Source organism: Anastrepha ludens, chromosome 4 (assembly GCF_028408465.1).
Source record: "Anastrepha ludens isolate Willacy chromosome 4, idAnaLude1.1, whole genome shotgun sequence".
In the NCBI taxonomy this organism is placed as follows: domain Eukaryota; kingdom Metazoa; phylum Arthropoda; class Insecta; order Diptera; family Tephritidae; genus Anastrepha; species Anastrepha ludens.
Genome location: NC_071500.1, coordinates 110,043,919 through 110,068,073, shown reverse-complemented (window position 1 = coordinate 110,068,073; position 24,155 = coordinate 110,043,919). Strand labels below are relative to the sequence as shown.

The 24,155-nt window shown below is 38.3% G+C and overlaps 1 protein-coding gene across 1 annotated transcript in view; it reads right to left on the bottom strand.

Annotated features, from left to right (window-relative positions):
* Nucleotides 1-23,557, bottom strand: part of LOC128861954 (uncharacterized protein DDB_G0285291) — a 111,516-nt gene extending 87,959 nt beyond the window's left edge. Inside the window, exon 1 of the mRNA XM_054100328.1 lies at nucleotides 23,305-23,557. Within this exon, the coding sequence (XP_053956303.1) occupies nucleotides 23,305-23,557 (253 nt within the window). The remainder of the gene's footprint in view (nucleotides 1-23,304) is intronic.
* Between the last annotated feature and the right edge of the window lie 598 nt (nucleotides 23,558-24,155).

The window sequence follows — 24,155 nt, the reverse complement described above, 5'->3', positions numbered from 1 at the left end:
TCTCTCTGTGAATTCCGAACGGTAGTCACGCACCAACCCATTCGGCCACGGCGGCCGCCGTGAACTACTTTTTTATATAAAAAATAATTGAAATTACAGAACACACAAATAAATAGTCAAAGCTTAGCAATATGTGGTATGTGCTTTCTAACTGATGCTGACTGTATGTCTCACCTATAAAATTTATCTTAACTTAATCAAATGAGACTGTAGTAGATACTTTCTACTTGTATCTTGGTTTGTATTTTCTTTTAGATTTGTTTAGAACTTCGTGGCAAACTATATAAATCCACATTATTTATTTTAATATCCTTAAAAACAGTGCCATAATACAAGGGACTTATTTACAAGTTTCGACAATTTTTTGTTTTAATATTTTTTATGAGATTCCAGTTAATTCTTTACCACCTGAAACGCTTCGAAAACCTACATGCCAAATAATTTCCCCTCCCAATTACCACCCATCTACACTCCTACATAATGAGCACTCGTTTATAAATCTATATATGTGTGCGTTCCCACTTCAGTATCCCTATTCACTCCTTCGCACACCCACATATACACCCAGTATTTACTTGAAACTGCTTAGGTCGACATTGCGGTTGCTCTTGAAAATGTTTGTCGCGCTTCGCATTTAATTAATTTCCACTTATCTCTAAAAGTCGGTATTTAGCACTTGAAAATAATTCCACAAACCCTGCAGGGATATCTTCCTAATGAGTATAACTTCTGGTTGTAGTACTATATTTGCGTTGAAGTTGAGGTATCTAAGCCAGTAAATCATGGCAGTGAAAAAATGTCGGTCTCACAAAGGTTCACACACTATTCCCATTTGCCTATTTGGCGTGACGGCATGAACTTTGAGTAGACAACATCATCAATAATGGTCAATAGTTAGCAAATCTTCAATTTTGACACGATGGCAGTGCAGATTTTGGTAGAAATTTGGGCCAAATCCATTTTTTGCTTAAGATCCAATTTATCTCTCTGTTCGCCGGTAGTGAGGACACCTTATAAAGCTGGTAGAATTCACTATTTTATGGATCTATTCTAGTGAATCTCCATGCATGAAAAAGCAAAATTAAAAAGTTTTTTCTAATAGCGGTCGCCCCTCGGCAGGCAATGACAAACCTCCGAGTGTATTTGGGCCATGGAAAAGCCTCAACCAAAAACCACACCCAGAATAGGAGAAAGAGCACGGCCAAACACCTGACAGAAGTGTACGCGCAATTAATCATTTATTTTTATTCCAGCGTTGCCAAGATATGTTTATTTATACCAGTTGCTTCATCTTTTTGCCACTTGCTAACGCTTGGCAAAACGAAGAGGGTTGTACTTATGTTTACGCGCCAGTAGAGCCATCTCTCTGGCCTTTCATGGACTTCTCAAAGCCGGGGATTAATTAAGAACAAAAAGCAAATTTTATCTGAAAATATGATTTTTTCATAGAAAGTTCAAAACGGGAAAGTACCAAAAACGTCATACAAATTATCACTCTTCTCTAGACTTGACGCGAAATATATAGTAGGTACAACTTTGACCGGCCAAAAAATGTAATATATATTATTTATTTTTTTTTCGGTTTTTTTATTGTGTTTTATGTTTTTTTTGGTCGTTTCCCTGATTAAGTTCTATTCAAACTTTGAACCAAATAATCTTAAAAATGGTACCTTTTTGTTTTAGATGACTAATAAAGAAATTGGGGGCAAAGGGTTAAAAGAGAAACTCCACGTTTATTGGGTGTTTGATTGAGCTCCTCCTCCTATTTGCGGCATGCGCTTCTATGTTGTTCCACAAATGGATTTCCAAAAAGCGTAATAATGATAATCACACAATTCTTCAACCACTCCAGAAACTATGATCCCATAGAAAATATTCGCATCACTTTCATTTTATGCCACACTTAACAGCTAAATATATAAATAGTTACTTCTTAACCCGCTTTTCCCCCCATTTTTGAGCAGTAGCAACACTTGAAACTCCACACAAAGACCCAAAAGGCCTGAATTGAAGCAAAGCAAAAATCTCGTCAAGAAATCTTCTTCAACTGTGCCACATAAAAGTTGCCTCATCATGCGCATACTCTTCGAATGATGCTACGTGTGCGTGCGCATGTTGCAATATGCAAGTCATGTTGCAACTAACTTGTATCACTTAACTATGATTTTTGTTCTTGCTGCTCAAAACCACGACTCCAACTTACTCAGCTGCTCGTGCTTTATTTATTTGTCATTTTACATGCAACCCAGCATATGTTTAATGTTCTCCTTGGTGTTATTGTTGTACGTGTTATTCTACATATTTGTTGACTTATTTGTATGACTTGCTAGTGTACGTGTTGCTACTACAACAGTGTTGGCATTTGCCGCATGCAACATATTTTCTCTTACATGTTACATTTTTGTTGTTGGTATTTATTTATTTAGTTTGTTGCAAAACATATACATACACATATACACTCTCATTCATACGCGTATTTACATTTATTTGCAGCCATGTTGATTTATGCTTGTTAGTGTTTGTGTTTCCAGACTGTTGCATCGTTTCAGGTTTTTGTGCACTTATTTTTTTCTTTTTTTTTTCATTTATTTATTTATTTATTTGCTTATTTATTTATTTACTTGGCCGGCTGAAATCTCGTTTCGATGGCTTTTAGTCAACAAATATTGGAAGCTAAAAAAAGCAAATGCAGGCAGTGATAAAAAAATGTTACTGAATACATTTTTGATTGACTGAGATTTTCGAAACAGGTATACATTTTTACAAATTCTTACAAAAGTGTAAATACCAGTATGGGTACTGCAATTATTTTCCTTGCGGCCAGCTAACGTTTCTAAAGTGTCTTTCTTATTCTTTATGAACTAAAAAAACCAAGAATCAATGCCGTCTAAGAAGATTTTACTCTCAAATAAGTATTTGGAACACAGCTGGATTTTTCAAATTAGGAACCACCAGTTTGATCGTAACACACGCAGCAGTTCACGCGAGTAGAGTAAGGATTTCTATTTCTTTGAGATTTCCAGAAGCTATTGTTTTTCAACAAACACCTAACAGAAGTGTACGCGCCAATTATTTATTTATTTATTTATTGTTTTTCAACTATTCATACAGCTCGCACAATAGATCAATCTGGTCGCAGTGCACAAAGGCCTTAGCCAAACCCATACAACCATTACCATCTCCATTCATACAGCTCTCGTTTACCGAAAGATTTCGTCTAAGAATCCTCTCTTTGTAAACTAAATTCATTTAACACATTGAGTGCCAAGTGGGTTTGATGAAAATCTTCACTGGAGGCCAAGCTGTTTTTTATGTGTCTCTTGTCCTTCTGTGCTGACATGGTCCTGTATGATGGAACTGAAGCCGTAACAATCGTCAAAACGCTATAGAAATTGAATTAAAAGTTTTTGCAAATATCAGCCTACTCCGAAAACATAAAAATTTGCACGGAGTGTCGCATGAAAGCACAGGATAGGACTTATGTGAAATAATCTCTGTCGTATGCTTTCGTACGGTATGGCACCATAGGAAATATAAAGTAAATTACAAGAACGTGAAACTTGGAACTCAATGTGTGAAAGACCAGCTAATTGTGAGTAGACGAATACTACCAAAACTGTTATGTAAAGGCTCATGAATAATAAATAATCAGTTCCCAAGAAGGTGCGAACAGATGGAAATCTTTAAATAGCAGCTCAGTAAACAAACATGTCCTTCGAATAAGATGCAGCAGCTCATATTTGAAAGTCTCTGATGGCCCTTCAAAATGTTCATATGAACCTAAAATAGAAATTACTATTTATTATCTCATTGAGGTCCCTGTCACAAGAGATATGGACTGCTTTTTACAGATGTCGGATCTTTGGCTAAGGGCAGATGCAAGATAGTCTATAGTAATATAGGGTGATTCAAGGGTGATGCAGATCTTTGCTAGTAACTATTATTGATACGTTTTTTCAGATAATTGGTTCCAAACGTTTTGCGAAAAGGGTCGTTCTGGAAGAAGTGAATTTCGCGCATTGCGTTATTTTTTGGTCATGGGCGATGTACCAAATTTTCACAAAATCTATACGTTAATAAGAAAAACTGTTGCATTTGGGGTGCTGAAAATCTACATGTCATTCAAAAAAAACCTTTCATAGCCTTAGTTAATAAGTGAATAATAAGAGGTTTCAACAGAACGATGACCCTTGCCACATAACGAATTAGACAACAGATCTATCGTGCATGTAGTTCCCAGTACTCAAATTTTAACGAAATAACAAAGTCACATGTGCTCTGAGAACTTGAAATTTAACACAATTAGACTTATTTCCCTGTAGCTACGTGAAGAGCTTGGTCTGTGAAAATAAGCACGAGATGATGGCAAAGCTGGAGAACGAAATCACTTCCGTTATAAAAGATATACGTCCCGAACTATGCCAATAATTGCCGTGGGAGTCGCGGCTGCCATTTCACAGATATTGTATTTCATGCCTAAGTGCTATAGATTAAAATATATGATGATGAAATAAAAAAGAAACACTTCGATAAACGTTATTGTGTTTTATTTATAGAAGAAAATCTGTGATCAAATCGAGCCTCCCTGTACTTTCGTTTAATAAAATTAGAGTGAGGAAACATGTGAAACCAAGTCACTACCCACTTAAACGCAAAGCAGCGTTATAATTTAAGTTTTGGGAAGAGAAAAAACTCATCCGGAGCACGGAATATCAGACAAATACGCAGGTTACGCGATGATAGTTTTTGAGTTCTTGGTCTGAAATTCGTTCAAAATGATGGGCCTGTTAGATGGTGCATTATCGCGATATGAAGTCCAGAAGTTTTTCTTACTAATTTTTCTTTTTTTGACGCCGTACTGCGTCCGTTTTACGCTTTTTTGAGTTTAACCTTGAGATAAAACTTTGGAAGTATTGATTCTCGTTACTTGTTTGACAGAATGTATAGCCAAAGCTTTTATTAATTGGCTTAAAATTAATTTTGAAAATTGCATCTGAGGTGGTTAAGAGATCGGTGATTTTGAGCCAGCAGTTGATAGCCAACAGTTTCAAAAGTAAAATAAAGTGGTTTTACCTAAATTTAAAGCCCCAAAATTAAGTTTAAAACCGCAGTGTCGTAGAGCAATGCTGGAGAGTAATGACCTAAAACAATAATAACAACAATAGCAATAGCCTGGATATTTCAATGACAGCTGGCTCTACGTACAGGCATGATTCGGATTTTTCCCGACCGAGGGCTGCCGCTCTAATTCTGTTAAAATAAGAATTAATGTCCAGAATTAAAACTGGCTGTGTCCTGTCACTTCACCAGAATCCCCTAAATATTTATGGCACATTTGCATATTGAGACATGAACATAAACAGCAACAACAACTACAAGAACTGTCGACCCTAAATTTTATTCTCTCTCTACAACTCTCAAAAGGCAGAAAAGGGTTTTTAATGGCGTGTAAGAAAACTTTTCACTAAAGAATTATCTAAATTTGGAGAATCGATTTAAAGCAGTGTAGACTAAATTTTTTCGAAACATTTCATTTTTTCTCTGGTATTTTTTCCTCAAACGCTTTTATATTAACTTGCGTCTATCCTCCTCTAAAAAAAATATGAATTTAAATCAGCGCAGTGCATTATCACCTGGGCAGACGAGCTGCAATGACACAAGGGAATTAAGGCTCCCTAACTCGCATCCCTACGCATCCACTTTGCGGCGCTTTGCTGCCAGTTGCTAGCTATTGCAGCAACAACAAGTAGCAGTTGACAATAATTGCTGCTGTTGATGTCATTTGCGTGGCTCTTACAACTAAAATCAGCTTGTTGTTGCTGCTGTCGTTATTGTTGCACGTTTTGTGCGCGTTTTTGTTGCTATTGAAGTGCTTGTTTTTGTTGTCGCAGCACATTTAAATTGATACAATTGCATTGCAGCAGCGCAATGGACAATGACCGGCGGAGAATCGATTGTAACCGACTTGCAAATGAATGTAAATATTTTTGTACGTGTGTGTGAGCGATGTGATTGTGCGAATCTGTACGTGTGAGTGTGTGTGTGTGTGCATGTGTTTCGTGCTTTTGATGTTCTATTTGATTTACATTTGCAATTTGCGCACGTCTCGTTTTTGGTAAAGTGCAGCAAAGTGTAGCAAAAGCAACAACAACAACAACAACAGCACAAAAGCAGCGGCAAAATAACAAGCAATGACAGGGAAGCGAAGTGAAGTGAAGCGCAGTCGAGTTGCATTGAACCATTTTGATGTTGCCGCGCGCATTTGAAATTATTTTAAATTGTTGTTTTTGTTGCAGCTCACATTTTTTGTGGTGGTCGTTGTTGGGTGTGTTCTACTGAAATTGATGGCTGCGTTGTGTCGCCGCGTTCATCAGCGCGCATCATTATCGACACCACTACTGTGCACACTTCCCCTGTCCCCTTCCCGCTTGCCTGCGTGCCTCTCATGCCACTCGCCTGCGCCGTTCTTGTTAGTCCATTAACAAATGCAACAACAATAACACAACTGTATACCCTTCCCAAAATTGTGTTTGTCATTGTTGCAACATCGCATCTGTTTGATGTTGTTAATTGATTTTCAAAGTCGACGCCGTCTACTGTTGCGTACTCAATCGTTGGCGCGAGCAAAACAAGCATTGACCAATGCACTTGTTATCTGCTCTACATATATATACACATACAAAAAAAATCTATAGTCGAGTAACAGCGTCACTTTGTTTTTGTAATTATATGTACTGTTGTTGTTGTTTTTGCATACATATGTGTCATGCTACCGCAGTTGCATATTCAAGCAGCAACAACACTAGTATGTCTCTTTACATATTCAACGCCGAACACCAATTACAACAACTACTCGCAAATTTATCTACATTCCATGGCCGCACCGCCCATTTATAGCCGCAATTACAATGACCAATGTCACTTGAAATCGGCAATCAGCCGTTACAGCAACATGTTTGAATTCGTTAACAACAACAATAACAATAGCAATAACAAGCGCTAAAGCAGCGGCTATGGTTCGGCGTATTTTTGGATTGTCACTTGCCGTAGACGAACCAAAGTGGGGAATGAATAAGTGAGTGAGTAGTGGTGGCCACTCGAAAAGCACTTCATCCGTTCCATTGGTCACCAATGGAATTTCGCTGTTGCGGCTTTTCACACCAACACCGGCACAAATGCACTCGCATGTTAGTGTACATATTTAATATACATGAAGGCCTTTGTTCATGTTCGCATACATTTGAGTATACACACATAAATGCAAATAACTGTGTGTATATGTGTATGTATGTGTGTAATTGGGAGCGTATGTATGTGTTGCATCCCTTCGCTAGTGAATAATTTGGCATTACATACGCACATTTATGCACTCACGCACCACTCTTTCAATCGCTAACTCAGGAGTTCTATCTTTTTCCCCTACACCCTTCATACAAACACTCAACAGCAGCTTACGCAATTGCGTTTTTTCTGGTTAAACGACATGCAAGACCAATTCAATTGAAAACAATTTATTTAGTACTTCATTAAGTTGATCTGTATGAAATCAGGACGCGACGCTGTTATTTAGTTGCAATTATTGCAATATTTTTTTTTTTTGAATTTGTTTGAAATTTTATAAGCATTTTTATGTGTTTTTAGCTGCTGAAGGACTGATGGTTTCAAATTTGACTAAAAGCAACTAAGCATCCAAAACCATTGACTAGGACTCTCTATACAGCCAACATAAGTACCTGAAGCAGTCAGGCAGGCCAACGTCATCCTGATGACACGAGCTCGCATGCCACTCGAAGTCAGCATTCAACTAGGGGACACGTCCTTAGTAACTCAAAAAACAGTGAAATACCTGGGCATTCAACTTGATTGCATTCTTACGTTGTACTAAAACAGCGAAGATCTCAGGAATACTAAGCAGACTCATGGCGAAAATCGGTGAACCAACACATAGTAAAAGAAGGCTGATCGATGCGACCAAAAACGCAATACTACTGTACGGCAGCGAAATATAGGGAGATGCGCTAAACTACAAAACCAAGCGCAAAGCACTGGAGGCTGTACAACGAACAGCGGCACCCAGAGTCCTTTCAGTCTACCGCAATGTCAAGCATTTTTGTGATCAGTGGGAAGATATCCGTTGACCTGTTGCCTTGGGAGCGAATGGATGCGTGGGACTCCAAGAAGAAACACGCCACCACTAACGCCGTGGAACGAGATGCCAAACCATGCAGCGGTGGCAAGACCAAAGGGACACTGAATCGGGTTTCAGTTGGATGGCAAAGCTGACTCCTACAATACGCAAATGGATTCATAACTCAGTTCCTCTCGGGCCACGAATACTTCTGGAAATACCAATACCGCATGGGTAAGGTAAGAGACCGCAAGTGTATTTACTACGTTTTTAGTTGCAACAGATGGCTCGTGGAAAGAAATGCTCTGCGGGAGCAGATTGGCGATATTGCGCCGACCAATATGAACGCGAAGATAACTGGAATTCGGTTAAAAGATACGTCGAAGTTGTCTTACGGAGAAAAAAGATAGACCTCGACGTAGTATAACAAAACAACAGGCAGAGACGTAAGAAAGCGAGCCTAAAGCATAAAGCTGGTGAGCTGAATAGAACTGGTCCATTTGATGGATGTCATTTCGGGAACTTCCGAAGTAATTTAGAAGGTTGTATCGGGAAAAGGAGTCCCCCAGAAGAGGAGGAGCGATTGTTTTAGTGGCTACACTACTCGACGCAGTGGATAACAGGCGCTGTAAGTACGAAAGTATTTTAACCCTATCTCATCCACAAAAAAACCCGTAAGGGCAATGCTAAAACTTCAAAAAGTCGATTTTTGGTTAAAAGAAGTGCTGATACCTTAAAAATTTCATACTCCGTTAGGTCCCTTTCTCATATAAAGTAAGATCCTTATTGGTCCTTTAGTGCATATAAAGGCTACAAATTCCCTCCATACCGGTAAATAATGCAAACAAATCTCTGCATCTAAATTATTACATTTATCGACTGTTAATTCAACTCAATTACTACACCAATTGGCGACAAAGTGTTTCAGCTTCAATAAATACTAAAATACAATACTAAAAAGTTCGGAATACTTGTAGAAATTAATGCTAGTTTTGTGATTTTAAATATGAAGTGATTGATGTGTTGCAGATAAGCTAACAAGCCTGCAAGCAAAGTTCGACAACGTCAATGTTGCCAGTTGTAGTAAAACTAAATGTAGAAATACACACACACGTGAATACACAAACTAATACAAAGAGCCTTAGATGTCCTGTAGGAAAATCCATTGGTAGCGAACTTGTGAACTTCTAGTGAATTTAGTACTATGATTAGTTCACTTCCTCCTTCTATTCTCCCTGCAAGCAACTCGATAGTTTTGGAGTTCGATGACCAAGGCAGTCCTAATTGTCTTACTCTACATTTCTTCTGTGTGGCTGCTGATCCTGCGCTAATCTAGAGGAATTCTATCTATGAAAAATACGATTTGACTTAAGTTCATGTAACTGCCGTCATCCTAATAGTTGCTAAGTTAGCCAATAGATTTCAGAAGGACATAAACTCTTTGGAATGTCTGGAGAGGAGATTCTTCAAAAAAATTTATTTACAGTCCGATTTCTAAAACAAAAGAGTTCCAAAGAACCGTCTCCAACAAACTTTTCGATAAGTGTTTGATTTAACGAACCGAGAAAAAGCTTTGCATCTGTTTAGTTCAAATCAGGGCACTGATTTCTTCTCCCATAGCAATCGTATAAAGCGAAGAAAGAAGTTATGACCATTTTTCTAGATTCCATCGAGTCATTATATCTAGATCAAGCCAAAGCAAATATTAAGCTTAAAACAAATTTGTTCGCCAGTTCTGTGTTTAGTGCAACATGTTATGTATTACACATATCAAAAATAACGATAAGAAAGAAAAAAATTCAATTAAGCTTTCAGTACCCCCACCCCAAGAGTGAAAAAAGGAGAAGAAAGATAAAAATGAGTGCTGCTTTAAAAGGTCGCTCTCGCTTATCCTACAACACAACACTATACTTTGCTGGGTCCCCACCACTCTAAAGTGAAGGAGTGAAGGGAAAGGAAAGATCGGACGAAAAGATGTGCAAGAAAAGACTCTGGGCTGGGTCTTCAGTGAGTGGCAGAGGACATAAGTATTCCTCTAAACGAACTGTACATTCCGACTGACTTGAGCGTAATCGCGGAAGCCAATAGCAGGTGGTTTCTGACTACTAACTACAGGGTTTTCAAAGCGTTCTGGGCAAAACTTAATCATAAAAGGACAAAATGTCCGTTCAGCTTAACTACCAGGGCCCTCACAGGTATCATAATCGGTCACTGCACTAAAGGCACCACAAAGGCTGTACAATGACTTCTGCAGGATATGGGGCATTGAAGAAGAAATAGAGTCGGTACAAAGACTCCCCTGTGAATGTGCGGCACTTCAAATAAGTCGTTTAAAATTTCTTGGCGATTATTTCTTTGAAGACCTGGGAAAATTTGCAAATGTCTCACTGGACTTACCGTCTTAAAATAATCTGAGTGGTTTAGCACCCTTAGTTAGGGGATGGAAATCAAATGCAGGTATCACAATGGAATTTGGGGACACCGAGAAGTTTGTCTTAGACAAGCAACCTGGCTAACCTAACCTAACTATGTATCCAATAGTATATTGAATGTAACAGTAAAATGATGATACCAACGACTTCACTCTGCTAATATTGACGACGAAGAGAAGACATGCCGAATATGTCGATGAAATTATGTAAATCGTAGAGTCAGATAGGGACGGGAGCGCTTTTCAAATTTTCCAATAAAAGAGAATTGGGCAGAAAACTGATTGGAACAATTTGCACATTGGTCCCAAGAAGAAGCTCGACCCCCAATAGATGCAGAGGAACTTTTGTTCTAAACTGTCACCTGATATTCTTTGCTAAAACGTAACAAAGTCAACCTATTCTTGAAGCGGGTGGTACCTGGTGATGAAAAGTGATGCTCAAATCACAGTCGAAAAATGTGTTGATTAAAACACAGTGAACCAGCCCGCATGATTGCCAAGCATCGATTAACGATCAGGAAGGCTTTGCTGTGCGCTTGGTGGGAGTAGAAGTGAGTAGCTCACTATTAGTTAGTTGCTTCCATACTCAACAAATTACCAAATTTATGCGAGTGTTTGACCAGATCTAGCGAGCAGGAAGGATGTTGTGCAAAATCAAGACAACGCCAGTTTAAAAGTACACCAGATACTACAAGAACTTGCTGATTCTAATGCCTCGTCTGATAGTTTCCACTTGTTACCAAATAAGCTGGTCAAACACGAGAACTTTTTTCAATCGCCGAATAAAAACTTGCATTCAAAAATAAGAATTAAATTAATTCACATTTTTCCTGCAGGTTGCTTTTCAATCTACCGCCATTTACAAACAGATCTACAGCTTATGGCTAGTATTAATTCAGTCTTTACTTGTTTCCATGAAATCTCCGTCCGATGAATTTGCTCGCTTTGAATTAACACTTTGCCTTCATGTCATACCAACAACAACCTATTGAGCTTTTGGCACTCAAAAGTGTATTTGCATTATACGCTAAATAAGTTTCATGAGTGCCACATCGAGTGGCACATAAAACATGACAGTTGCATTAATTTTGTGCTCGTTGAAAATGTTTGAGTATGTGGGCGTAGATGAGTGCATGCGGAGGAGTGCATGTGAGTGAATGTGTTTGTTTGTGTGTGTGTAAGTGCATGAATTGAACAGTGATTTAGCATAGCTGCATTATTGCAACATGTATGTATGTATGTATATATGATGTTGCAATTACTTACAATGTACTCGAATGCCGATTTTAGCAAATGTAGGGAGTTTTGAAGTGATTTTTGTGCCTTTTATTGCAATTAGATATTTAAAGTAAGTTTTAATTTTGGCGCAAGACAAAAGTAAGGATTTTAATAAGTAATGAATTTTGTTGAAAATTGCATTTGATTTGAAGTCATAATGCGCCTTATTTTAGCCTGGTGGGCAATATGCAATATGGGATTTCAATAGATGTGTGATTAAGGCTTGAATGAATCAGAGAGGATTTATTAGTTATTAATATGTCTGTCAATTCAATTTAATTTAATTAATTACCAGGACTTAATTTCATAGTAGAAGTACCAGAGGAGTTACATATAATAGTAGGATGTATGTGTCTGCATAAGACCGCCTCTAGCAGATTTTGGCCGAGCCTCTATCCCAATTTGAGGCAGTAATTTTTTTCGTTAGCGCCAATTAGAAATACCAACTGCCCACCGAAAACACCACTTTCATTACAGTGTAGTCCTTCGGCATTTGTTTTTCCAACGCAGAATAGGGCTTCTTCTTCCTCTATGCCAGAAGCAGGGCACCACACCGAATACTTTCAGAGCCAGAGCCCGACTAGAAATTTTGGTAACGCGGTGATTAGGCGCAAATAAGGCAGACCGCATTCCAAATTTGCGCCTCATAAGGCAGCCAAACTAGGCCCAAGTCCCGAAAGGTATCGCCACACATCTACCTCATTAAGCGCAGGCTCGAAAAACCGAACTTGGGTAATACTCCGGATGCCCTTCTACAAATCAGTCAGGGATTCCAATTTATGCCTAAGTGAGACACTGCCACAGATTTTCGTGACCACAACCAAATTTGGTATTGTTCTGGCATGCCAATATTTGCCTTGCCTAACGTGGGCCTGGTAAGGTAATATTGAGGCGTGCCTCAGTAAGGCCTGCCTAATTCGGACCTAACTGATTCTTCAGCATGCGTCACTGTAATTCTAGTCGGGAGCGTTAGCGTCCTTCTGACTGGCATGAATAACAAGCGAAGTTGTTGGACCTTTATTCTATGTACTATGCATATGGTCCTATAAAGCTCATACTATAGGTACAGTTGGCAAAATCGCTGAACTGGCATAACACCAATCGATTCCAGATGTATCAGAATCAACGCAACTTCTTCTGCTTCTTAATTTTGGTGAATTTCTTCACGGTGAATTTTGAATGAAAAAAACCTAAATTATGTAGGAGCTGGCGAAGTTTGTGTCTTTCTATTTCGCAAAGCGAGCTTCAAGCTTCACTAAAATGGATAGGTAACATATTTCCAGCTTAGTGCTGTTTTTACAGAAACTTTAAGAACTCAGTGCTCATCCAAGCGGATTGGTACGGGAGTGGTTCTAACTCACAAGGCGCATAAAAACTGTGAGTCAACTCCTCTGCAGCTGTTCAGGACTTCGTACAATTAGCGTGAAGTGTAACAGCAAATATTGCTCTGATACTCTAGGAGGAAGCTTAAAGTAGATTCATTGAATTTTCTAAGACTGTTAAACTCCATGGATCAGAATTAGCGGAAATAGGCGGATTTTTTGTTCGAATAGCAGGCTCAACACTTTTATTACTCTTTTCGTTTTTAGGTTGTATTGCGAATTGTGATATTAAAAAAGCACTAATAAAGTTGATAAGACCTTGCCGTATCAGCTCACAAGTAATTTGCAACTATTTATCGACTTAGTAGATAATAAATCTGCGGCCGCCCTAGCCGAATGGGTTGGTGCGTGATTACCATTTGGAATAGAGGACGTTGGTTCGAATCTCGGTGAAACACCAAAATTAAGAAAAAATTTTTTCTAATAGCGGTCGCCTCTCGGCAGGCAAACCTCCGAGTGTATTTCTGCCATGAAAAAGCTCCTCATAAAAAAAATATCTGCCGTTCGGAGTCGGCTTGAAACTGTAGGTCCCTCCATTTGTGGAACAACATCATGACGCCCACCACAAATAGGAGGAGGAGCTCGGCCAAACACCCAAAAAGGGTGCACGCGCCAATTATATATATATATATAAAGAATCTATATATAAGAAATCTAAGATGAATTAATTAAAAAAAATACTAAGACTTTTTATTTTTTTATTTTCGGTACCTCTTAAGAAAACAAGCCTTTGACTTGGGGATTTCTCATTAACCCATTTTTTATATTTCATCTTCAAGTAGGGGAAATTGAGTCTATAATCTTTGAATCCTGCAACTGATATGCGAGTCACAAGCCCTCTCGGCCACTGGGCTGCTACAGATACTTCCGAAAAATATGGCAACTAGCAAACAAGCACACATTAAAGCAACGAAAATACTCCTACAACCATCCATTTTCGGAAAAACTTGCAGCAATTAGTGAATGGATGGATGGATGAAATCGGGAGGTGTAGTGCGGGGTGACATTTGTGTAGGATATGTTAAGTCGTATATCATGGCAAACATGACTTGACAACATACCTTAGCCAAATATGCGAACAAATATGCAAACAACAGCCGCAACAATAACAACAACTACAAATAACCCTACAATAAAAACTACAGCGCATAGTTTGCCAAGTGTGTCTGGCTTGGAATGTGAGGTGAAGTGAGGCCATGTGGATGGGGATGAGGATGAGGTTGTGGCTGGTGCAATCAGAAAAGGGCGAGGGCGGCAGAGAATGCAGCGCAAGCACCTACGCGAACTAAATTAAAAGGTATCACTACACACAGCCAATATTAAACAAGCACGCATACGCGCACATACGGACGCATGCATGCACAAAAATTTCTCTGTCTGTCTGTCGGTCTGCCAGTTAACCTGTCCATCTATTGGCCTCTTAGCATCGGTGCATGTTGCTGTGCATGGAAATAAACGACCCTGCAAATCGAACTTTGTATGCCAACCATAAAGCAGTGGCTTCAACAACGACAACAAAAACAACGTAAACGACAATAACGAAAATAAAGCAAACAACAACAAAAATGGAGTACAACAAAAACAGTGGTAGGTAACCAAAATAACCTCAACATTATGTGTAGGCAACATGACGAGCTGCCGAGCTACCAAGCAGCAGTAGCAGCAGCAACAACTACAATAACTGTAATAAATGGAACATGCAACATTGGCAGGTAGCAGGCAAACAACTTTAGCAGTTGCAACACATTGGCAAATAAGTATAAAACGTTCATTTAAATTATGTTAACCTCAAAAAGCCACACACACATGAGTGGGGCATGCAACATAAGCACATAAGCACATACTCCAAAAAACCATAAACCATCGCCACGTCCACCCGCATGCGCCACTTGCCGCCCTCATTTACAGCGTTGCGGTTGTCTGACAGGTTCTGTTGCATGTTACTCCGCTTACGGTATGTTGCATATGTATGAATATAGTTGTGTACGTAGGTGTGTACGAGCAAAAATATACCTGCCAGTTTTACATAAAGCATTTCCTTCCCCAAAACAGCCGCTCGTGCCCCACCTGCCGGGTACTGCCACAAAAAGCTTGTTCCACTTAACAAATTTGCTGCATTTAGTCAGCTAAGCATTTGCCGTTGCATCACGCCCACCAGCTCATTTACCCAGTCACTTCCGTGGTTGGCTGGTTGGCTGAAATTTGTAGAGGTATTTTCAGTTGAAATTTCCGACCTATAGTCGATGCGTGGCTGTGCTCGAATGCCTCCGCTCAACAAATGCCAAATCCGGCTCAATTGATGGCCGCTTCCGGCTGTTGCACTGTTTAGTGTATCGGCTCATTTATGGGCGTATTTAAGAATACAGAAAATTTATAATATGATGGAAATATTCTTGAACTAATAAAACTTCCCAACTTTAGCGGCTTGAACTCTCACAAGCCGCAATATTCGGTTTCTTCATGAAGTTCTTTTATTTTCAAATCAATATTTTCTTTATATTTGGGTTTGTTGTAACACAAACTTATGGTAGCTTCTTATATTCTAAACCCAAGACTGCTGCTTTGTCCTGTGAGCCCAACTTCATTTCTGCAACCATGACTTTTTTTAATTAAATACCTACTGACCACAGGCTACCAGCTCCTCGTCCACTCAGATCTAAATGAGGAACTCGCTTTGGAAACTCAGCCGATATGAGGGCTTAAACTCGTACAAAACTGCCAAAATTATGCTAAGGACTACGAAAACTACAAGCTTTATTTTATAGGTCTCTAGAGAATACTTCAAAATGTTGATTGAAGTACTGACGGGACACTGTCTCACCCCACATCACGAAGCCAGAATGGGTTTAGTTCAGAACGGCGCATGCAACTTTTGCGAAAGAGAAAGGAGTACGTTAGAACACTTCCTTTGCCACTGCCCTGCTCTGGGCGGAACACGTTACAGGGTATGTGATGGGTATACTTTTCAGCACTGAAGGATATTATTGACAAAAGTTTAAACTGTTTATTAAAACTCACCAAGATATGTGCGACGAACTATATTTAATACGACTCCAACAACACTGGTTACACTACGCGCCCTTGTGATCTATGTGAGATCTATTCAGTTCAAACAGATACACCTAACTTAACCTACCTAGCGATACCTCATTTTGTTGATCTGGAGCGCATCCGCTGAAGAGTTTTGGACCTTTGCACGTTGGTGACGGCAAATATCGCAAGCGATGGAACAATGAGCTGTATGAGATTCACGACGACATAGACAAAGCGCACCGAATAAAGATCCAGGGGCTAAGTTGACAAGGGGATGCCATCAACTGGTGTTAGCAGCGGAAGAGGAAGGCCTCCTCTGAACTGGAAAGAAAGGTGGAGAAGGACTGAAAGGTGGAGAAGGACTTGGCTGGCGTCGGTTAGCACAAGAAAGAAACGACTGGCACGCTTTGTTGAACTCGGCATAAATCGCGTAAGCGGTTATCGCGCCAATCAAGAGTAAGAAGAAGCATATGCATATGGCACATTGAAGATAGAAAAGTGTCATACTTGCTGCTTGTGGTGCGATTTCTGATGTGGTATATTGTACCTTGAGTTGCGAGGTTTTTTTGGAATATAAAAACTCTCTCGTGTTACTTGCTTCATATCTTGAAAGGAGTGAGGGCACCATTGCATACGTGACCTTCTTCTTCAAGGTAGAGCAATATTTTTCCGTGAGGTTTTTTGGATATACTCACATTCTATCAACCACCTAAGAATTTCAACTGATGAGAAATGAAATTGTAAGTGCATTTTTAAAATACAAAATTTTAATTGGCTTTCTGCTCCTACACCAATGAATGGACATTTGCTGCAGCTATCAAAAACCAACAAAGTACAGCCATTTAAAGTACTTTTTCTTTTTAAATTCTTATCAAATGGTGTGTAAAATTTTATGACCGCCAACGCGACTGCAAAAGGCATCCATTGGATATGGAAATTATATTAGCGATATTTACACCTTTATTGCCGCATTTAATGGAAACATAAGGCAGCGGGGCTAAGCGGCGGCACATGCCCGCAGACACATATAAAAATTTATTTATGCTAATGTGAGCAGTTTCACAGCTTTCTTGCAACAAATGAAATAAAGTAAAGAATATTACAATAGTTGATGCATACAAGAAAAGTGGAGAGAAGTAATGGACGGTTATGAGCGGGGGCAGTATTAGGAGTACATTAGGCGAATGTAGTGCACTAATACTACCGCGAAGTATTACAAAGCGTATAAAGTCAAGTTGATTTTTTAGCTTAAGGTGGAAAAGTTGAATGCCCAAAGTGAGGGCTGGCGTACTGGAGGGGCAGTTGCTCACAAACACGGCGTTAAAGGGTCCACGCACTATGTGAAATAAATATTTATATGTACACATTTGTATATATCAGATTGCACGCCAATTTATGACTGACCGCACATCTTGAAATATCTTTCTAATGCGCCAAGCAGCTGTCAGCTGCTGACTGACTCTCTGCTTACAGAGTTTTATGAGTACCGTTCAGCAGCGATCGTTTACTAGCAACACAGCGCTCGTTTGTTACTCCTGCTGTATGTGTGTGTGTGTGCGTGCGTTTGTTTATATGTCTCTTATATTCCACTTTCGCTCCCTCCACCAGCTGCTCCCCGTTCACATTTATAACCTTCACGAAAAGTGCGTCTACCACACAGCCTTCCAGTTTGCGCGGTGATAGTCAGTCATCAAGTGTGGCTTTGCACTTCACATACACGCGCGCACGCACACAGTCGCATCCTCACATTACATTGCATCAACTTCTCCTCCTGCAATTGTTTGTTGATGTGCTTTTGCCCTGAATGCGTTTGTAATTTCCCCAGAGTGTATTTGACTTTGACGACTTAAGTTGTAAAACTTTAACATTATCATTTTACCTAAGAAGGAGAAGCAGAGGAAGAAGAAAAAATTAAGACAAACAAAGTAGTCTGCATGGCCGTTGTGTGTAGTAGTGCGCTGAGGCTAGATGGGTACAAAAACTAACTGAAGTGAGCGCGTAGTTGTAGCTGTCCGTCCATCCATCTACCACAGATTTCCTCTCCTTCGAAATATGTATACATACATGCATATGGTATGTGGCTATCTATCTGTGACCCGGCCGCAGTGCGAGTTTCAATTTCTCGCATCTGACATGTTGCTACTGTTGTTTTTCTTCATCCTCATCAACGGCCGCCCCACCGTAATGTGGACCTCACTTCAAGTGCTTTACAATTGGTCCAGCCGCCAATGCTGTTCGTCGCTGCGAAGTGTCTTACCTTTCATCCGGTGGCGAGTTGTTGTGCGTGCTCAGACTTTCCTGGCACACAAAGTGTCCATTTGTCCTTGCATCGTCTTGTTTTCCTTATTTTGTTCTCGTCTGCTTGTGTTTGTTGACTTATCGCATTACAGAGCACAGCATTGAAACTGAAAGTTATTCTTTGCCCACAGCAAGCAAGCGTCACAACTCAAAGAAGATTTCTTACCTTCGCGTGTGTTTGGAAAAAAGATTTTTACGTGTGTTTAAAGAAAAGTTAAATAGATATGTAAGTACTTGTTTGATTTTTTGTTTGAAATTTTTCAACTTTTTTTCCAAAAGTTTACTTTCTTACATTTTGTATTTACACAGTTGCGGTCATAAAAATTAGGATTGGTAGCAGACTTGGTTTCAGTGCTTTATAAGATCCATCAGGATTATCTTTTTAATTGAAATACATGCAATGCAGCCGTCAAAGCTGTACGGAATTGTTCGGGACTACCATTTGGTGGGTCCTCAAATGAAAACCTTTGACGGGCATGAATCAATAAATAATTGAAAAAGTAGTTTCTGAAACCGGTCGTCCCTCAGCAGGCAAATCTCCGAGAGTATTTCAGCCCTCAAAATACTTCTACTAAAGCCTACTTCCCGTTCGAAGGCGGCACAAAAGTGTAGGTCACTCCAATTGTGAAGCAATATTAAGGCGCGCGCCAAATTACTATGGGCAAAAAGTAAGGTGAATTTGGTTGTAAAATTAAAAATCTTTATTTATTCTTGTAAATCAACTTCATCTCCTTCAAAATAATGCCAAATAGTCCATTTCCGGTATAGCCATCAGCACCTTCTTCGATTCAGCTTTTATCTCCTCAATCGACTCGAAACGCGTTCCCCGGAGTGGTCTCTTGAGTTTTGGGAATATCCAGAAGTCACACGGAGCCAAATCAGGCGAATACGGTGGTTGCGGAACGATATGCGTGGAATTTTTGGCGAAATGGTCACGAGGAACGAGTGCAGTCTGAGACAATGCATTATCGTGATGCAAAAACCAAGAGTTGTTGGCCCACAATTCTGGTCTTTTTAGACGAATTGCTTCACGTAAACGACGCATAACGCTCAAATAATATTCCTTATTAACAGTTTGGCCAGGTGGAAGGAATTCATAGTGCACCACACCACGAAAATCGAAAAAAACTGTCATCATGACCTTTATTTTTGAACGACTTTGACGTGCTCTTTCCGGTCTGGCCTCGCCTTTAGCACGATATTCGCTTGATTGGTCGGTTGTTTCAGAGTCGTAAGCATAAATCCAAGTCTCATCTCCCGTAATGATGCATTTGAGCTTGTTCCGATAGTCTGAAAGCATTGTTTCACACACATCAACGCGACGACTTTTTTCCAAGAAATTGAGAGTTTTCGGTACCAAACGAGATTTGACTTTTCGTAGGCCCAAATGGTCTTTCAAAATGGTTTTCACAGATACTTCTGATATTCCGATCATATCAAGGTCTTTAACAGTCAACCGACGATTTTTGAGCACTAACTCCTTCACTTTATTGACGTGTTAGTCATCTGTTGACGTCGATGGTCGTCCGGAGCGCTCCAAGTCATCAACACGTTCTCGACGCTCTTTGAAGTCTTTGTACCACTTATAAACATTTTTCTGCGACATGGTCGAATCACCAAATGGCTTCTGCAACATGCTAAACGTTTCCGCAGCCGAAATTTCATTCCGCAAACAAAATTTGATGGCACTTCTCTGCTCAATCAAATCAGACATTGTAAAAATCGAAAAATTCACTCTTGGTCGTTTGGTAAACACAAACGTAAATATATTACTGATAATGACATTCACAAGAAAGTTGGCCCAGATATTATTAACAGTGCTGCCAACTCATGAAAAAAATAACTAGAGCGAAATTTTAATCCCGCGAAGTTTGACAAATAAATTCACCTTACTTTTTACCCACAGTAGTATTATAGAAGAAGCGCGCCCAAATATCGAAAACCGGATGAAAGTAAAAGTTAAAGTTTACTGAGTTTCACAAATGTTGCCGAAAGCAATGGGAGGATATTTTGCCTCTACCGCAAAGCAAATGTTCTGCTAGAAAATGCTTTCCGCTCATTTATTTAAAAAAATAGCATTTTTCTTTGAATATCAAAATAACACCTCTTATTACAAACCATTTAGAAGGCATTTTTTAGAGAGACTAGACAGTTTAAATGAAATGAAAACATTGCTAATATTTATGAAAATAGCTTTATTTTATAGATGATACAGGGTTATAATAAAAAACTGTGTTTTTGGGCATTATTTTTTATTACATAAATTCTGACGATAGTCATCGGAAAGCACGGAATTATCAATTCTTAGCTTTTAAAGGTAGCTTTTGCCTATTTTACGTCGTTTAGGGAGAAAGTCCCATGCAACATAAGAAAATCGCTGAGAATTTCTGAGTCTCTTATTATTTCAAACTTTCATGCTTTTTTAAACATTAGACTCCAATGTTCCTCAAAAATTTATGTGATTGTAATTAGTATTATATTGAAATTATAAAAGAAGTCATAATTTTTCCGACAAATAATTTTTTCGAAAAAGTTCTCTGGTTGCTATAAAAATAAGTTTGATCAAAAAAATTATTATTCTACTCTATAAAAAACGTAAAATAAACCAAAATTTAATATTCAGCAGCCAAGCCTGAAAATCGCGTCTGCCGGTGTAATTTTATGGATCTAATATTTAGTTCTGGACTTACATGTTTGAAATATTTATTGAACTTATTCAATACTTTGGCTATTAATTCTTTTTTTTTATTAATTTATAAGAAGCTTTGAGTAATTTTCTTCTAAAAAAATCATATAAAAAACATCCAAAAAACAAAATTTCTCAAATTTTAATCAAAATTTCAAAATGTTTAAGCAGCGCTTGTAGAAAAATTTTTAAAATATTAAAAAGTTGCTAATAAATAGAAAAATGTCGAGTGTAAATTCCAAGCAGCCCAAGAATCGCGTTTATTACAAAATTTTTTCTTAGCTTTTTTTCATGTAAAAAAATTGTCGAGCACGCGTTAAATGGAGAAAGTTCTGTCAATTCAATTACAGTTTACCTGCTACTCCTCATTAAACCATTCGTTATATGGAAAAATTGTATCAATATAAATACAGTTTAACTGCTACTCCTCGCTAAACCATTTCATTTTAAGTGCAAACCCATTGATCTGACTGACACTTATATCCCTAAGGTCATAAACTTATGTATCGCTCAAGAAAAATGAGCCAAATTAATAATGGCAAGCAACGCAGGACAATAAGAGTGAAGATGTCTGACAGATTCTTCCTGCTCCTCATTCTTGCAGCTTCTGTAATAATCGAAATGAGGTACGTTCAATCGTTGATCATGTCGACCTAGGATACAGTGGCCTCTGATCAACGCAACTAATATAGAAACGTTTTTCCTTGACCTTTTAAGCAGCCTCTTGAAAGCTTTAACCCTTTCGCTACATCTTTTTATTACGCCATCCAAAAAATCCAAATTTTTGTCTGAGTATTTATTTTAGGACCAATAACAATACAAATAAATTTTTTTTTTTATTTTTTTTGTTAAGTGCTTTTTTTTTAATGTTGCCATATGGCAACAAATGTTTTGTATGGTAAAGAAAAACAGTTTATTTTTGGTTTTTGCATAAAGGTTCGTACATTTATTAAAATTTGGTTTGACATCAAAATTTCAATTTACAATATTTATAAATCAAGATTTCTAAACTAAAGTTCCAACAATAACAAAATATTTAAAATAAAAAAATCCATTCAATATATAAATATACACGTACATACATATTAAAAAGTGAACAAGGATATAAACTAAAAACATAAAATATTATCATAAAAAGTATTATAGAAAACTATAGCTATAAAAATTACCTAAAATAATACAAAGGAAAGAAGTATCTTACCAAGAATTTAGTCGCTGCAGTGATAATCCTTAAAGCAATCGCGATCTCTGTTGGGTAGACACAAGTGAACCGAACACTTTGAACATTTGTATCTGGATAATCCTGAACATCCTTTTAATTTTCATCTGTTTTTTTTTCTCAGTGCACTCCACCCAATGTTGATTTCCATCATATCGGACAGAAACTGATGGTGCTGTTTCATATCTCTTTCAAGAAGTTTTGGTCCAGATATAACGGTATTTTTTCCTTGATATATTTCAAAGTCATACAACATGCCATTTGAACTACATAGACAAAATAATTTAATTCCCCATTTTATTGGCTTTTTCGGCATGTATTGTCTAAGGACAGTCTTTCCTTTGAAAGGTACCATCATTTCATCCACACAAAGATTCTCTTCTTTGGGGATAGTATACAACTTTTTTGTAAAGATATTTATTAATGGACGAATCCTGAAAAGTTTGTCATTGCCTGGACCACTTGTTGTGAACTTCAAGTTGTTTTGTAAGGAATGAAATCTATTCTTTGTCATATTTTGACGAAATGCCGGAATATCTGTGGGCGCTGTCCAGTACATAGACAATCTGGGATAGCCAATTGTCCCAATCATAACCTCCAAAGCAAGAAACTTAAAAAATTCTTCTTTCGTTAAGTTAAATGATCGACCGTCTTTTAAAAGAGAGGCTTGGTTTGTCGCCTGCACTACTTCTTCAAAAAATTCTACAGTAAAATATTCCAAAAAGTACTGCACTGGAAGCTTTACAGCGTTACTTGAATAATACTCAGAAAATTCAGCTTGAGGAGGAGCCCACGAAGTCTTTTTCCATCGAAATTCATTAACTTGTTTTGGTTGATAGTTCGCAGTACCAGCTTCTGAGCTAGAGCCATTTTCATCCAAAACTAGTTCGTCATTACATTCCCCGTTGATATTTGTAATGCTTATATCATACGGACCTTGACGACTAAGCTCCTCCATCACAAAAGTTTCATTATTGTCAAATGCCTCAAATAAATCCTTTAATATTTCTTCCGATTCCGAATTCTCAAGGTCTGAGAGATTTGAGTCCTCGAAATTCTCCAAAATCTTTTCTATAACACTGTTGCTAGTTTTTCTTGCCATATTTGAAAATAATATTCCGCAAACAACAAGACGTCTCTCTGCTACCAGTTTCAATCGCAAATAAACTTCTTCTGCAATCTAATGCAAGTTAACACCTTACGAGAAATTTGTTGCCATACGGCAACAAGCTTAGTTTTAAAAATTAGCACAGCTTTTAAAGCTGCGAGCAAAAAAATATTTATATGCCAAATGACAGATTGAACATTTTTTTATATACTTCATTCAAAAATTGTTGAAAACATTTGCCCAAAATGCCTCAAAAATCTAAAAATGCAAAATACAAATTTCAGAGTGAACTGCTATATGCCTGAAGGCTTTCTTCAAAAATATTGTATTACCGATATATAATGGGCGGTTATGATTTATTTTATTTTTGTTTATCCATTAAACTTCAATTTTTGAAAATATGTAACAAAAAAGTTGATATTTTTTACAAGAGAGTGTTGCCGGCCTTTTAAAGTTTACTGTTGCCATATGGGAACAATATCGCGAAAGGGTTAAGTCCCATTTTGGTCAAGTTCTCTTTTTAGCGAGAAGCATGTCCGACCATGAACCGTCAGACTATCAAATATCAGCTCGTCTTGACTGAAGTAACAAT